Raw genomic sequence first — 13,913 nt, forward strand, 5'->3', positions numbered from 1 at the left:
TTGCAGGTCTTTCTGCTCTTGGGTTTTGTCTTTCCTGAAGCGCTAGCTCTTCCTTCTCCCTCCCTCTCCCTCCATCTCTCGCTTCTCCTTTTCTCTCTCTCCTGCTTCTCTTTCTCCCTCTGTCTTCTCTCTCTCCCTCACTCTGTCTTTTGCTCCCTTTCTCTTGTCACTCTCCTTCTTTCTCTTCCTCTCTCCCCTCTCTCTCTCCTTGTCTCCCTCCCTCTCTCTAACCCTCTTCTCCCCTCTCTCCTCTCTCTCTCTCTCTCTCTCTCTCTCTCTCTCTCCCTCTCTCTCTCTAACCCTTTCTCTCTTTCTCCCTCTCTTTAACCCCCCCTCTCTCTCTCCCTCTCTCTAACCCTCTCTCTCTCTCCATCTCTCTAACTCCCTCTCTCTCTAACCCTCTCTCTCTCTCAATCTCTCTCTCTCTCTCTCCTTCTCTCTCTAACCCTCTCTCTAACTCTCCCTCTCTCTAATCCTCTCTCTGTCTCTCCCTCTCTCTCTCTCTCTAACCGTCTCTTTCACTCTCTCTAACCCCCCCTCTCTCTCTCCTCTCTCTCTCTCTCTCTCTCTCTCTCTCTCTCTCTCTCTCTCTCTAACCCTTTCTCTCTCTCAATCTCTCTCCCTCTCTCTCCCTCTCTCTAACCCTCTCTCCCTCTCTTTCTCTCCCTCTCTCTAACCCTCTCTCTATCTCTCCCTCTCTTTCTCTCTCTCCCTCCCTCTCTCCTTCTCTCTAACCCTCTCTCTCTCTCTCTCTCTCTAACCTCTTCTCTCTCTCTCTCTCTCTCTCTCCTCTCTCTCTCTCTCTCCCTCCCTCTCTCTCCTTCCCTCTAACCCTCTCTCTGTCTCTCCCCCTCTCTCTCTCTTATCCTCTCTCTATCTCTCCCTCTCTTTCTCTCTCTCTAACCCCGCCTCTCTCTCTCTCTCTCTCTCTCCCCTCTCTCTCTCTCTCTAAACCTCTCTCTCTCTCTCTCTCTAATCCTCTCTCTATCTCTCCCTCTCTTTCTCTCTCTCTAACCCCTCTCTCTCTCTCTCCCTCTCTCTAACTCTCTCTCCTCTCTCTCTCTCTAACCTCTCTCTCCCTCTCTCTCTCTCTTCCTCTCTCTAACCCTCTCTCTTCTCTCTCTTCTCTCCTCTCTCTCTCTCTCTCTCTCTCTCTCTCTAACTCTCTCTCCGTCTCTCTCTCTCTAACCATCTCTCGCTCCCTCTCTCTCTCTGTCAATCTCCATCTCTCTAACCCTCTCTCTATCTCTCTCTCTCTCTCTCTCTCTCTCTAACCCTCTCTCTGTCTCTCCCCCCCTCTCTCTCTCTCTCTCATCCTCTCTCTCTCTCTCCCTCTCTCTAACTCTCTCTCCGTCTCTCTCTCTCTAACCATCTCTCGCTCCCTCTCTCTCTCTCTGTCAATCTCCATCTCTCTAACCCTCTCTCTATCTCTCCCTCTCTTTCTCTCTCTCCTTCTCTCTAACCCTCTCTCTGTCTCTCCCCCCCTCTCTCTCTAACCCTCTCTCTGTCTAACCCCCTCTCTCTCTCTCTGTTTCTCTCTGTTTCTTTCTTTCTTGTTTTCTTTTTCCTCCCGTCGTGTCCTGTCCTGTCGTCTCCTTTTTCCTCCCCTCCTTGAGTCGTCACCTTACCGTGGTGGTGGAGGGGTTTCGGAGCCTGAATGATCCCAGGAGCCGTGCTGCTGCTGGGGACGGCTCAGACCAAGAACGGCTCTTCTCTCCCTCTCACCTTTCTGTTCCTCCTCTCCCGGACGTGTGGATCTTCAGTTCCGCTGTGCGTAAAGGTGAACCTGTAACGGAACTTTTCTCATGTACAGAACAAGAAACGACAAAATCCGGGTCGACGTGTTTGCAGTTTGACAGAGCGCGAGAGATGAAGGGATGAAGAGCGAGAGAGAGAGACAGACCCCCTGTTGAAGACCTCTGCAATAAATTCATTCAACTGGACTTAGTGATTTTCATTCTTTATTCATTTAATGTTTCTATTTTTCACTCCTCTACACTGGACTTTTCAACAACTGTACAGTCTGAGATCAGTTTACATGAAGTCGAGTGGAATAGAATTTTATACACAGGGTTAAATACTGTGGGCTGTTTTAGACAACTTTAAACAGGACTAAACCAGGTCTAAACCAGGTCTAAACCAGGACTAAACCAGGTCTAAACCAGGTCTAAACCAGGTCTAAACCAGGTCTAAACCAGGACTAAACCAGGTCTAAACCAGGTCTAAACCAGGTCTAAACCAGGACTAAACCAGGTCTAAACCAGGTTCTAAACCAGGTCTAAACCAGGACTAAACCAGGTCTAAACCAGGACTAAACCAGGTCTAAACCAGGTCTAAACCAGGTCTAAACCAGGACTAAACCAGGTCTAAACCAGGACTAAAACCAGGTCTAAACCAGGACTAAACCAGGTCTAAACCAGGTCTAAACCAGGACTAAACCAGGTCTAAACCAGGACTAAACCAGGACTAAACCAGGACTAAACCAGGTCTAAACCAGGACTAAACCAGGACTAAACCAGGACTAAACCAGGACTAAAACCAGGTCTAAACCAGGTCTAAACCAGGACTAAACCAGGACTAAACCAGGACTAAACCAGGTCTAAACCAGGTCTAAACCAGGTCTAAACCAGGACTAAACCAGGTCTAAAACCAGGACTAAACCAGGTCTAAACCAGGACTAAACCAGGTCTAAACCAGGTCTAAACCAGGTCTAAACCAGGACTAAACCAGGTCTAAACCAGGACTAAACCAGGACTAAACCAGGTCTAAACCAGGACTAAACCAGGACTAAACCAGGACTAAACCAGGACTAAACCAGGTCTAAACCAGGACTAAACCAGGTCTAAACCAGGTCTAAACCAGGTCTAAACCAGGACTAAACCAGGACTAAACCAGGACTAAACCAGGTCTAAACCAGGACTAAACCAGGTCTAAACCAGGTCTAAACCAGGTCTAAACCAGGTCTAAACCAGGACTACAGCAGGACCAGTAAAAATACATGTTTTTACAGTAGTTTTGAGAAATAAAGACACCAGTTAGTAGTATAAACACAAGATATATTTGTTTAATACTGTGGAACATAGCAGTAGTAGTAGTTATAAGTTTAAACCCCATCCTCCTATAGCCCTGTGTGTCAGATGCCCTCCCATTCCCGTCCTCAGGTCCTTTTTTAAATCACTCATATATATATATATATATATATATACATATATATATTTTTTTCCCTCTATTTCACTGGATCTATACTTCAAGAAAGACTCTCAAGAACTTTGAATCTCAGTCAATACGACTAGTGAACTAAACCTCCCCCCCATAAAAAAGACAATATATGATCTCACAGGACTCTCAATTGTCTGTTTTGTTTTTTGCTTTGTTTATTATGTCATATCTGTCCTATTTATAATACATATATATATCCAAAGTATAAATAAGTCTATATTATATTGTTGTTATTATTATTATTATTATTATTATTATTATTATTATTATTATTATTGCCAACTTAAAAAATATAATACAATTTCTCATATTATAAACTTTAACAAGTGTCCGCTCTTCATTCACTTACCCTATGGCTCTTCAGCGAATCTACTTCTGAACAACTTAATATTGCAGTCAGACCGCCAAGCCAACTACGCGTTACAATAGACTATACAAAGTATTTATGAAATTTTCTGTTGGTTAATGATCATTACATTTCAAAAAGTCAGTGTTAAAGTCTCCGCACAGAAGATGTCCTTTTGCTGAAGTTTTGAGAAAAGTCTTTCGATACAGTCTACAAAACTATCAGTGTTTGACCCTTGCGTTCTGTAAATTGCCCAACTGTTTTAAACAATTATGAGTTACTGTGAATATACTAACAATTTAGCGTCTCAGACAGTATTTATTTACGTGTTAAAATTGAACAAAGTTGAGAGTTATTGTGAATGTGTTAAATAAAGTTTGACTGACTTATCTAACTGTTGTGTTTCGTTTAATGCACCTTATAGTCCGGTGTGATTTATATGTGAAAAAAGTCAGAAAATAGACCATTCAATGACAGTGCCCCTATAGGGCACAAAATACGGTAAGTTCCTACATTACACAAAATGGGCTCTTGTGAGGTTTAAGTCATGTTATAATCTTGTTATCTCCTCAAAAACAAACCTTGAGTTGTATTTTGTTTCATTCACACATATTTGAGTAACTTTTTATTATTAGTCTGTCTACCAATCTCCAAAGCTCAAAATGCTCTGCTCCACCGTGTGATGTCTGTGATGAAACTGTATTTTTCCCCAAATTTCTGCTGATTTTGATCAATAACATTAAACAAGAGTGCATTTTACCATTGCGTAGTTAAGAAGATCACCTCAAAACACAAGAAATGCACAAAAAAACAACCAAACAAAAACACATTCACGTTAAAAGGGGCAATTTCAAAGCTCCTGATCAAAGAAACAAATCAAAATCATTCAAAAAAGACACAAGAAACCCGGCCTCTCTTCTTTCAGTTAGGTTCAATGAGCTAAAAAAAAAGTTTCAGGTCATTCTTCACATTCTTCAAGTGTGTTATTTTTGGTTTTATCTTAAAAAAGGTGTGGGACCTGTTGCTCACGGGTTACACCACTAGAAGGCGCCTTTGGAAAAGCAAGGCAAGGCAAGTTTATTTGTATAGCATTTGTATAAAAGCAAGTTCCAGTTCAAGTCTGTGTTTAAATCTGCATTTATATTGTTGTGAAAGTCAGTTTGAAATTCCAAGTATTTTCTTACAAGGTCTAAAAGTGTAAAGAGTTTCCAAAAACATGATCTTTAAAGGACTCGTGTTACTCTATTTTCTGATCTGTGTTATAATGTTGTTTCTTCATCACAAACAGACCTGGAGTTGTGGTTTGTTTCATTCACATGCTCTTCTCTCAAACAGAAAACACTCTGTTCTACCTTGTGATGTCATGTGGTAATGAATGTTGGGGAGTAACAGATTACATGTACCGGAGTTACGTAATCAGAGTACAAATTATGAGTAACTGTATTCGGTTACAGTTACTGTTTCAGTGAGTGGTAATTGGATAAGTGGAGGTGGAGAGAGGAAGAGGAGGAGGCCGCGTAAAGAGGGTGGTTGGAGGTGTGCCTGCCAGACCAGTGAGTAACAGAAATACACAGGGAGCATGAAATCCCAGTCTTTTTCAGACATACAAACACTTTAAGACAGAAACCGGTCCACCCAAAGGACAAAATACCGAGCCACAAACAAAGCAATGTGGTCTACTCCATTCAGTGCAGTGAAGACTGCAGTGAGCGCTACACTGGAGAAACAAAACAGCCACTTCACAAGACGATGTACCAACACAGACGAGAGAGCAGCAGTGGACCTCACTCTGCTGTACATCTTCATCTAAAAGTCATGGACCTCTCCTTTGAGGATAGTGAGGTACAGATCTGTGCCAGAGAAAAGAATTGGTTTAAGTGGGGAGTGAAGGAGGCCATCTTTGTTAAAAGACAATCCATCTTTAACAGGAATGGAGGGCTCAGACACTATCTCTCTCCTATTTACAACTCCAGCCTCAAACCTAAATCAAAACAAAGAAAACAGTGTGATAGCTGGGTCAGGCTCAGAGGTGTGAAAGCTCCCATCAGGGGCCTCAATGATTCTGCTAATATTTCTCTCTCAACAAACAGAAACAGTAAACAAGTAGGTGTGATAGTTTCAGAGTAGTTTCCGTGTAGTTGGCTCCTTCAAGCAGATATAAGGAAGTGTCCACCAGCGTCTGACCAGAACTGAAGAACCAACTTGGAATAGTTGCGAAACATATTTGATCAAAAACAGCTGTTTTCTTCTTCATTATCACTCTGGCATCACAAAGGCGCCGGTTTGAGAAGTCCAGACTTCTCTTTTTACCCACACTTCTTCCAACTCCTGAGGTGTTCCCAGGCCAGCCAAGAGGCATCGTCCCTGCAGTGTGTCCTGGATCTTTCCCAGGGCCTCCTCCCAGTGGGACATGAACCCCTCCTCAGTGAGCCGTCCAGGAGGCATCAGATGCCGTCCCCTCAGCTGCTCTTCTCGACATGGAGGAGCAGCAGCTCTACTCTGAGCTCCTCCTGTATGACTGAGGTCCTCACCCTGTCTCTAAGGAAACGACACTCAATCTGTGGCGGAAACTCATTTTGACCGCTTGTATCTGCTTGTATCTGCCGTCTTGTTGTTTTGGTCAATACTCAAAGCTCATGACCATAGGTGAGAGGAGGAACATGGCCTGAGCAGTAAAGCGAGTGCTTTGAATCATTTTTAATAATTTACAAACATAAAATAATTCAATAGACATCAGTGATATAATCTATTAGGCTCCATATATTTTGGTCAGTGCATATGGCATATACTGTATATATGGCTTGCTTTTTAGTTATGTTTTTATAGTCTTTAGCCATATATAATTATTTTATATTGATCCAAAGCAATATTTTTGAGTTATAAATTAATCTACAAATAACACAAAAAAAAGATGACATACAACACTTCATATCACTTTAACCGTGTCATGCAGTACCAGATCCAGTGGCAGGTGGCGCTTGTGGACTCTGGGAAGATTGACTGTGGAGGAGCGTACATCGGAGGCTGCTGGGTCCTCACGGCCGCTCACTGTGTCAGGTATAAATATAACCTAGAGTGAATGAACAACATGTAGTATTTATTTGATTCATTTATATCTGTTATTATAGTAATGTTTATGTATTCCTTACAGGCCAAACCCCTCTGCGTTTATGGTGAAGTTCTCTTTGTGGAAGAAGAACAGAGCTCAAAACACAACTGACATCGTCCCAGTGCAAGACATCCACATCCACCCACTGTAAATACATTCAATTCATGTTTTTTTTTTTTTTACTCCTGATGCCCTACCTTAAAGGGCCCATATTATGCTAACGTGTGAATGAAACAAAACACAACTCCAGGTCTGTTTTTGTTCAATAGAATCTTATCACCGCAAAGTGTGATTTGATTGAATAATGCATGAAACTGAAAAGCAATTTTGAGTGTCTGGAAAAGCACATATTAGACTAAAGTATTATCAATGCATTATAAACCTTTTTTATTTATCCAAACATGTGACTCTAATAATTAAGCGAAAATTGGCAAATAATGACATAAAATGCAGGTCCAGTTCTTTTTTTTTTTTTTTTTTACACCTGATGCCCTATATTAATGGTGCATTGTGTACCTTTTCGAGTAAAGGGTTGGCTACCTGCTTGTCTTGATGAAGATGGTATTAATTTGTCTGAAATATTCCACAGTGTGGCATTAAACTTGTCCATCTACCATTCTTTGATTATGGGTGTTTTTATTGCTTAAAGAACATGCATACCTACAGTCAGCAGTCCCTCCTCTGACTGGTATCTTGGTCTTGTGGCATCTCCTGCTTGTTTCCATGGAGATACTTAAGTTTAATACCATACTGTGAAACATTCCAAGTAATTATTAAAATGTAGGCTGACCCTGCACCAGGAAAGTGATATAGTGCACCTTTAACAATATATCCTTTTCCATTTATCCAGACATGGGACTGGCAAAAAGAGTAAACTGGCCTCTTAGCTCTTGTAACTACATTAAGTTTAATAAGTCAGTGAGTTTTAGGTGACGCATATGCAGGTCCGGTTCAATTCAATCTCCAGCACAAGCGGATATGCATAAAGAATACACAAGAAGCTTTATTTGAACACTTTAATGGGATGAGATAATTGCACAAAACTACACAGTTATCTTAAAGGTTGAGTCTGGATGAATTTGTAGTAAATTTAAATGATATAATGGCCCATGAAAAAAACAACATATCGGTTGATCTTTAGTTTGCAGCCCTTCCACGGTCACAAGCGGGGAAACGGTCAGCAGGAAGCTTGATGACCTACAAAAATGAGTCTGAGGAAATGAGCAGTCTAACATGTCATATGCAGTTTAACCTCCTCTTCTTTAGTTACAACGGTAAAACCTACGAGAACGACATCGCTCTGGTGGAGTTGCAGAAGCTCCCGTTTAAAGAGAGGTGTTTCAGAGAGAACCCGGCGGTGCGCTCCGTGTGTGTGCCCTGGACCCCTCACCTGTTCCAGCCCAACCACACCTGCAGCATCTCAGGCTGGGGCCGCACCGCAGGTACCACACACAAGACGACACACCGGAGATAAAGGATTTTTGCATTTTTAAGCTTTATTTATTTTCTCTTGGTCAAAAATGCAGAATAAGATGCTTTACACAACAGAATCTCCAAACACCCTCAGGAGGCATTTGGTGTGATACCAAGTAATACTTAAAGTATCGAACAATCCCAAAACCTGACTTTTGAGCAGGGATGCCTCTTAACAGATCTGACTTGTAACTCTATGGTGAGTATGTATATATGTATATCTAAATATCTGTATTTTTCCAGAGGGTAAAGCGGCTAGGGTCCTGCTATGGGCGAATGTCTCCCTGATTCCTAATTGTGAGCAGCATTATAAAGATCGCTTCAAAGCAGGAATGATGTGTGCAGGTGAGACCATTTTGAAAATCCTTAAATATCTATGTCAAACAGAAGCAGAACAAAACTTAGGACCTGTATCTGATCTTTTAATGACAGTCTGAACGACACAGATCAGATTTTTTCAAATGTGACCCAGACTACTTGGATATGTGCTCCTGAAACCGACACATATCTGATCTTCTGACATGCGACTGTATTCTGTATTCTGCTGTATTCAGGCCAATCTGGAGGGGCCTTATTGGAACTGGGCAGTTTTTTAAATGATTGCCAAAGAAATGGCCAAGCACAACTACAGGCGGCCTGGCTCCAATGTCAACAAAAAATAAAGAGCCTAAACACTCAGGCACACAAAGCGGCCATGGACGTGTAACCTGTCCATTTTACAAAGAACTGGACTGTATTTTGGGAGACTTGCCCAACGTTTAGGCTACTTCTGTAGCAATGCTCGCTCTCGCTTCTGGGGCATTTAAAGTTCACCCTGGAGATCACATACAAATCATGTTTAATTGGAAATGAGAACGACCCCCCCCCCCAAAAAAAAAAAAAAAAAATAAATCTGAACTTAAGCATTAAGCCCTTCAGTCTGAATGTAGCCTTAGATAGAGCATTATAACACGGTTACAAGCGCAAAAAAGTTCAGTACTGAATGATGGAATGAAGATGGAACCCAGTTTTGCCCAAAATGGTCTCTTAAAGGGCCAGTATTATGCTATTTTCTGATCTGTGTTTTGCCCTTATATCTATGATGATGGTGATGTCATATGGTAATACTTTATGTACCAGACTAATATGGATCATTTTAGACACACTAATAGTAAAAGAAATATTTGTGAATGAAACAAAACACAACTCCAGGTATATGTTTGAGGAGGTAACAGCATTCTAACATGGCTTAAAGCTCACAAGAGTCAGCTTTGTGTAATATAGGACATGTTTAAACTGTTTGTTGTCACAGGGGATTTGAATGGCTCTGTGGACTCGTGCCAGGGGGACAGTGGGGGGCCCCTGGTGTGTGAAGATGAGCTGGGCGTGTCCTACCTGTGGGGCATTGTGAGCTGGGGAGACAAGTGTGGCGAGCCGGGCTTCCCTGGAGTCTACACACTGGTAAAAGGACGGAGCAGTGGAAATTGCTTGTCAAAAGTTTCTGCCTGGGACTGTTTAAAGATTTTTATTGGAGGCTCCACCACCTGCTTGTCTTCATGGAGGTGTTATTGTTTTGTCTAGAATGTTCCACAGTATAGATTAAACCTGTCTGTCAGGAAGGAGACAAGCAGGTTACAGCACTACGCTACATTACAGGTCAGATCTGTGGAGCATCGCCCCTATTCACAGAAAGAGTGATTGTATTTTGGAGCAATAGAAACACATGCAATAATAAATGTTAGCTGTGTATGTTTAATGTCATACCAAGGAACATTCCAGGCAAAGCAGTAACATCCATGGAGACAAGCAGGTAGTGGATCCTCCATCAGAAAAGTGACGCAGTGCACCTTTAAGCATCAGGTTAATTTGTTTTGGGTCTAATGGAGCTTTATAAACTTTATAACATAATAATAAGTAGATTTAATGTTCAGTTCTGCTTTAATACCGGTGGAGGGCATATAAAAGTCATAATTATGAGTTTTAAAGTTGACTTTGAATCTGCCCTTGCCATACAGGCACATGGGTATTTTTCCTGGAGAAGCCATCCTCTGGAGAGTTCAGGACAGCTTCACATTCTCCACAAAGCTTCATTTGCTTGTTAATGAAGTGAATGATGTAAAAAGACAAAAATGAAAGAGATATCCACACAAATCCCATATGAATGACTATGTGCAAAGTGTCCATCTCTGTTAACTGAAAACTGTGACATTTTGATGCTATGTGAAGTGAATTAGCAGCAACTACCACCGCGGCAGCTGTGCCCAATGCAATAATACAGTAAAAACTGACCACTTTTTTACACCCTCACACTGGTAAGAAATATGCCATAAAAAGTGTCATCACATGTGCATCTACACATGTGCTCTACATGTTGAAATGTCCATGCGGCCAAGCTTATATTGGCAAGACCACAAGAAAACTCAAACAAAGAATAAGTGAGCACAAGATCTCCATCAGAAGGAAAGACCGGGACTATCCAATAGCAGTACACTTTAATGATCAGAGACACGATATTAGTTCTTTCCGTTTCTGTGGCATTGAGCATGTCCTCCCTCCAATCAGCTCAGAGGAGGGGACCTTGACCGGACACCTAAACAATGGGAAGCATTTTGGATTCATACTCTCCAAACTTTAGCTCCAAAAGGACTCGATGATGATTTCAATCTTAGCATTTTTTTTGTAGGCATTTGTTATATCATGAAGTCTCTCTCGTTTTGGGTGAGCTATATTTTAAGATCCATTGATATATATATTATATATATATATATATATATATATATATATATATATATATATATATATATATATATATATATATATATATATATATATATATATATATATATATATATATATATATATATATACATATATATATATATATACATATATAGATGTGTATATGGCACGACAGCATTATTTTATAGTTGGGTGAATATACACTATGTCTATATGTATCCAGATATTCTTCTTATTTTTCTATTATTATTCAATGATTTTTCTACTAATGATTAATATTCCATTATTATTATCATTATACTGTATGTTGATTGTCTTTGTTTTTTGAATTATGGGATTTTGGTACACTGTTTCTTTATGACCTGTCACCCTTGGGTGCTTGCCACACCCTATTTAAGATGTCCACCTGAGCTTTCATTCTGTTTGCTTGACGAAGGCCTAGTGCTGAAACGTTGCACCGTTTGTCCTGATAAATCTCACAATTTACAAATAAGAGTGTGTGAGATTTTTCTCTGTGTTCTTGGGCTGCTCCCTCTCCTCCAATGCACACATTTCTAGTAATTGATGTGCAAAGTTCAAATTTTTTTCTGAAGTGAATTAGTAAAATAACTAACATTTTCCTTGTATTGGGTTTATACATTGCTTCTCCAGAAAAGTGGTCAAGTGGTCGTACCAGCCCGTCTACTTACATGGCAGGTTCAGAGTCAGTTTAAAAAACTCCTAATTATGACTTGAAAATGTATAATTATGAGTTTTTAAACACATAATTTTATCTTCTTGTGAGGCTTTTAGTTTTTATTTTTTGGCAGAAATGGGCTTCCATGATGTCTGTTAAAGTATCAATAGTGAGTTCTTGGTTCTAGTCATTAACATAAACTGCTGTTTTTGTTCTTGTTTCCAGGTGGCTCATTTCTACGAGTGGATCCGAATTCACACTGGATGGCCGCTTGTCACACAATATAATTCTTAGTCCTCATGTTTACATTTTTCCAACATTGTACGACACCAAATAAAATAGAACTGGTTAAAAAAAAAAGGTTTTACTTGTTTGTGTATTGGGTAGAATAATAATTTCACAATGTGTCTTGATATTTTCTGTTTTACCTCAATGGAGAAATGTGGAGCAGAATTTAATCCTACTTGTCCTCGTGCTCTTTAAGGTTTTAGAGTCAAAGATGAGCGATCACTCAAGCAAGCAGTGAATTGGTTATTAAATGTTTCAGTAATCCTTTATTATTAGTCTGTCTAGATCTCCAAAGCTCAAGATGTTCTGATCCACCTTGTGATGTCATTTGGTAGTAGTTTAGTAAGATGTAATTTCTTAATTTCATTAAAAAAAAAAACTAAAAAAAACACTGAATATAAAAAGCTTTCAATCAAATCATTTTATTTATATGAAACTCTGTAACATAAGAAATCTGTCCCAACCCCACATTCAAAGATACAATTTTAACATAATACTTCTGAATCTTAAAATTACAGAGACACATCATAACATAAAGTAACTCAGATTTGGATGCTCTAAACTTATTTATTTCCATGGCGACAAGCAACTTGGCCAACTTACAGGTCAGATCTGTGGAGAGATGAGCCCACTCACAGAAAGATTGCATGTTTCTCAAGGGATTTTTGAGCTAAAGATACAAATGCAGTGCTAGGTAAATATGTTTAATGGCATACTGTGGAACATTTTAGTCAAAGCAAAAACAACAGCAACAGCATTCATGATTTACACATGTGAAATAAACAAAAAACAAAGAGTTGTGTTTAATTAATTAACAAATTTATACATTATTAAAAACTAGTGTTGTCATGATAATACTAAGGAATAGACTTGATACTCAATACCAATTCCAATACCACAATGATAATAAAAACACTCTTCTTTAGGCAATTGAATGCCATTTTCAACATTAAATGTAGTAGTAGTAGTACTTTTTCTATTCCCATGTACTACTAGCTTTTGTATCGACTAAATGGTCACATTTTTACACAGCACTTTTCCATCTTCAGGGCACCCAAAGTGTTTTACAACACAGAACCACTCACCCATTCACACGCATGAACACAGGAGCCCACACATCACAATATAATATAATAACAAAGAGCAAAAAGTATAAATGGAAAAAGCAAGAGACAGCTAAAACATAATTATTTAAATGTAAATGTACAAGTCAAAATAAAATAAGTAATCAAATATACAATCTTAGCTATATACAAGAGGTCAAAGGAAGACAGTACAACAATGTTATGATGATTGACAGGATGTAGGGAGTATTATCTGTTACATAAGGGTGAGTTGTTGTACAGTTGTAGGGAGTATTATCTGTTACATAAAGGTGAGTTGTTGTACATCTGTATGGAGTATGGTATGACTGTAATCCTGTTGTACTGCCGATTAGTATCAGATTTTTATGGTAGCCCATCTCCGTCAGTAAATAAAAAATAAAAGCCTCACAGAAAGTCATAACTATGACTTTTTATACTTTTAAAACAAAAAATATAAAAAAAATTCTGACTTTCTGTGAGGGTTTTTTAAAATTTACTGGTGGAAATGTGCTTCCATAAATTTTCAATTAAAAACTCCTTGAAGGGCCCATCTCATGTAAATAACTCTTTTCACATTGTATCTTCTGCACATATACAAACACAATACTGGTTTCTTGGAGAAAGTCACAGACCAGGAACTATGAAAGGCCGACTATTGCTCTCCCCCCGCCCGTCCTGAGAAAGCACAGGCTCCGCCCTCCAAACGTTGACGTAGGCGACGAGTGAGCCGCCCTTCCTCCGCCCATCTCAGGAGGGAGGGGGAGACAGACGTGCACCCTGATAGTGGTAGAAATAAACTTTTATTCATCATGGAGATACAGCGCGTTTCAGCCGCATGTGTTGGACCCGGAATCAGACGAGGACTTTGAGGAGCACGAAGCTCAAGCACCACGTCCACATCAGCTGAACATTACTGATTGGTAAAGTTTTAATAAACACTAGTAGATCAACTTATTATATTGCGTACACTGCAGTGTAGAACAATACACTGAGGGGGGC

The 13,913-nt window shown here is 39.9% G+C and overlaps 1 protein-coding gene across 1 annotated transcript; it reads left to right on the forward strand.

Moving 5' to 3' along the window:
• The first annotated feature begins 1,657 nt into the window (after nt 1-1,657).
• LOC129409725 (complement factor I-like) lies at nt 1,658-11,899 on the forward strand. Its single transcript, XM_055156248.1, has 8 exons — nt 1,658-1,780; nt 5,056-5,118; nt 6,519-6,622; nt 6,717-6,821; nt 7,941-8,116; nt 8,391-8,492; nt 9,439-9,587; nt 11,767-11,899. The coding sequence occupies exons 1-8, from the start codon at nt 1,658-1,660 to the stop codon at nt 11,833-11,835; spliced, it is 891 nt and encodes a 296-aa protein (XP_055012223.1). The 3' UTR covers nt 11,836-11,899.
• The last annotated feature ends 2,014 nt before the right edge of the window (nt 11,900-13,913 follow it).

This window comes from Boleophthalmus pectinirostris, unplaced genomic scaffold (assembly GCF_026225935.1).
Source record: "Boleophthalmus pectinirostris isolate CB_2022bp ecotype Guang Dong unplaced genomic scaffold, ASM2622593v1 HiC_scaffold_20, whole genome shotgun sequence".
NCBI lineage: Eukaryota > Metazoa > Chordata > Actinopteri > Gobiiformes > Gobiidae > Boleophthalmus > Boleophthalmus pectinirostris.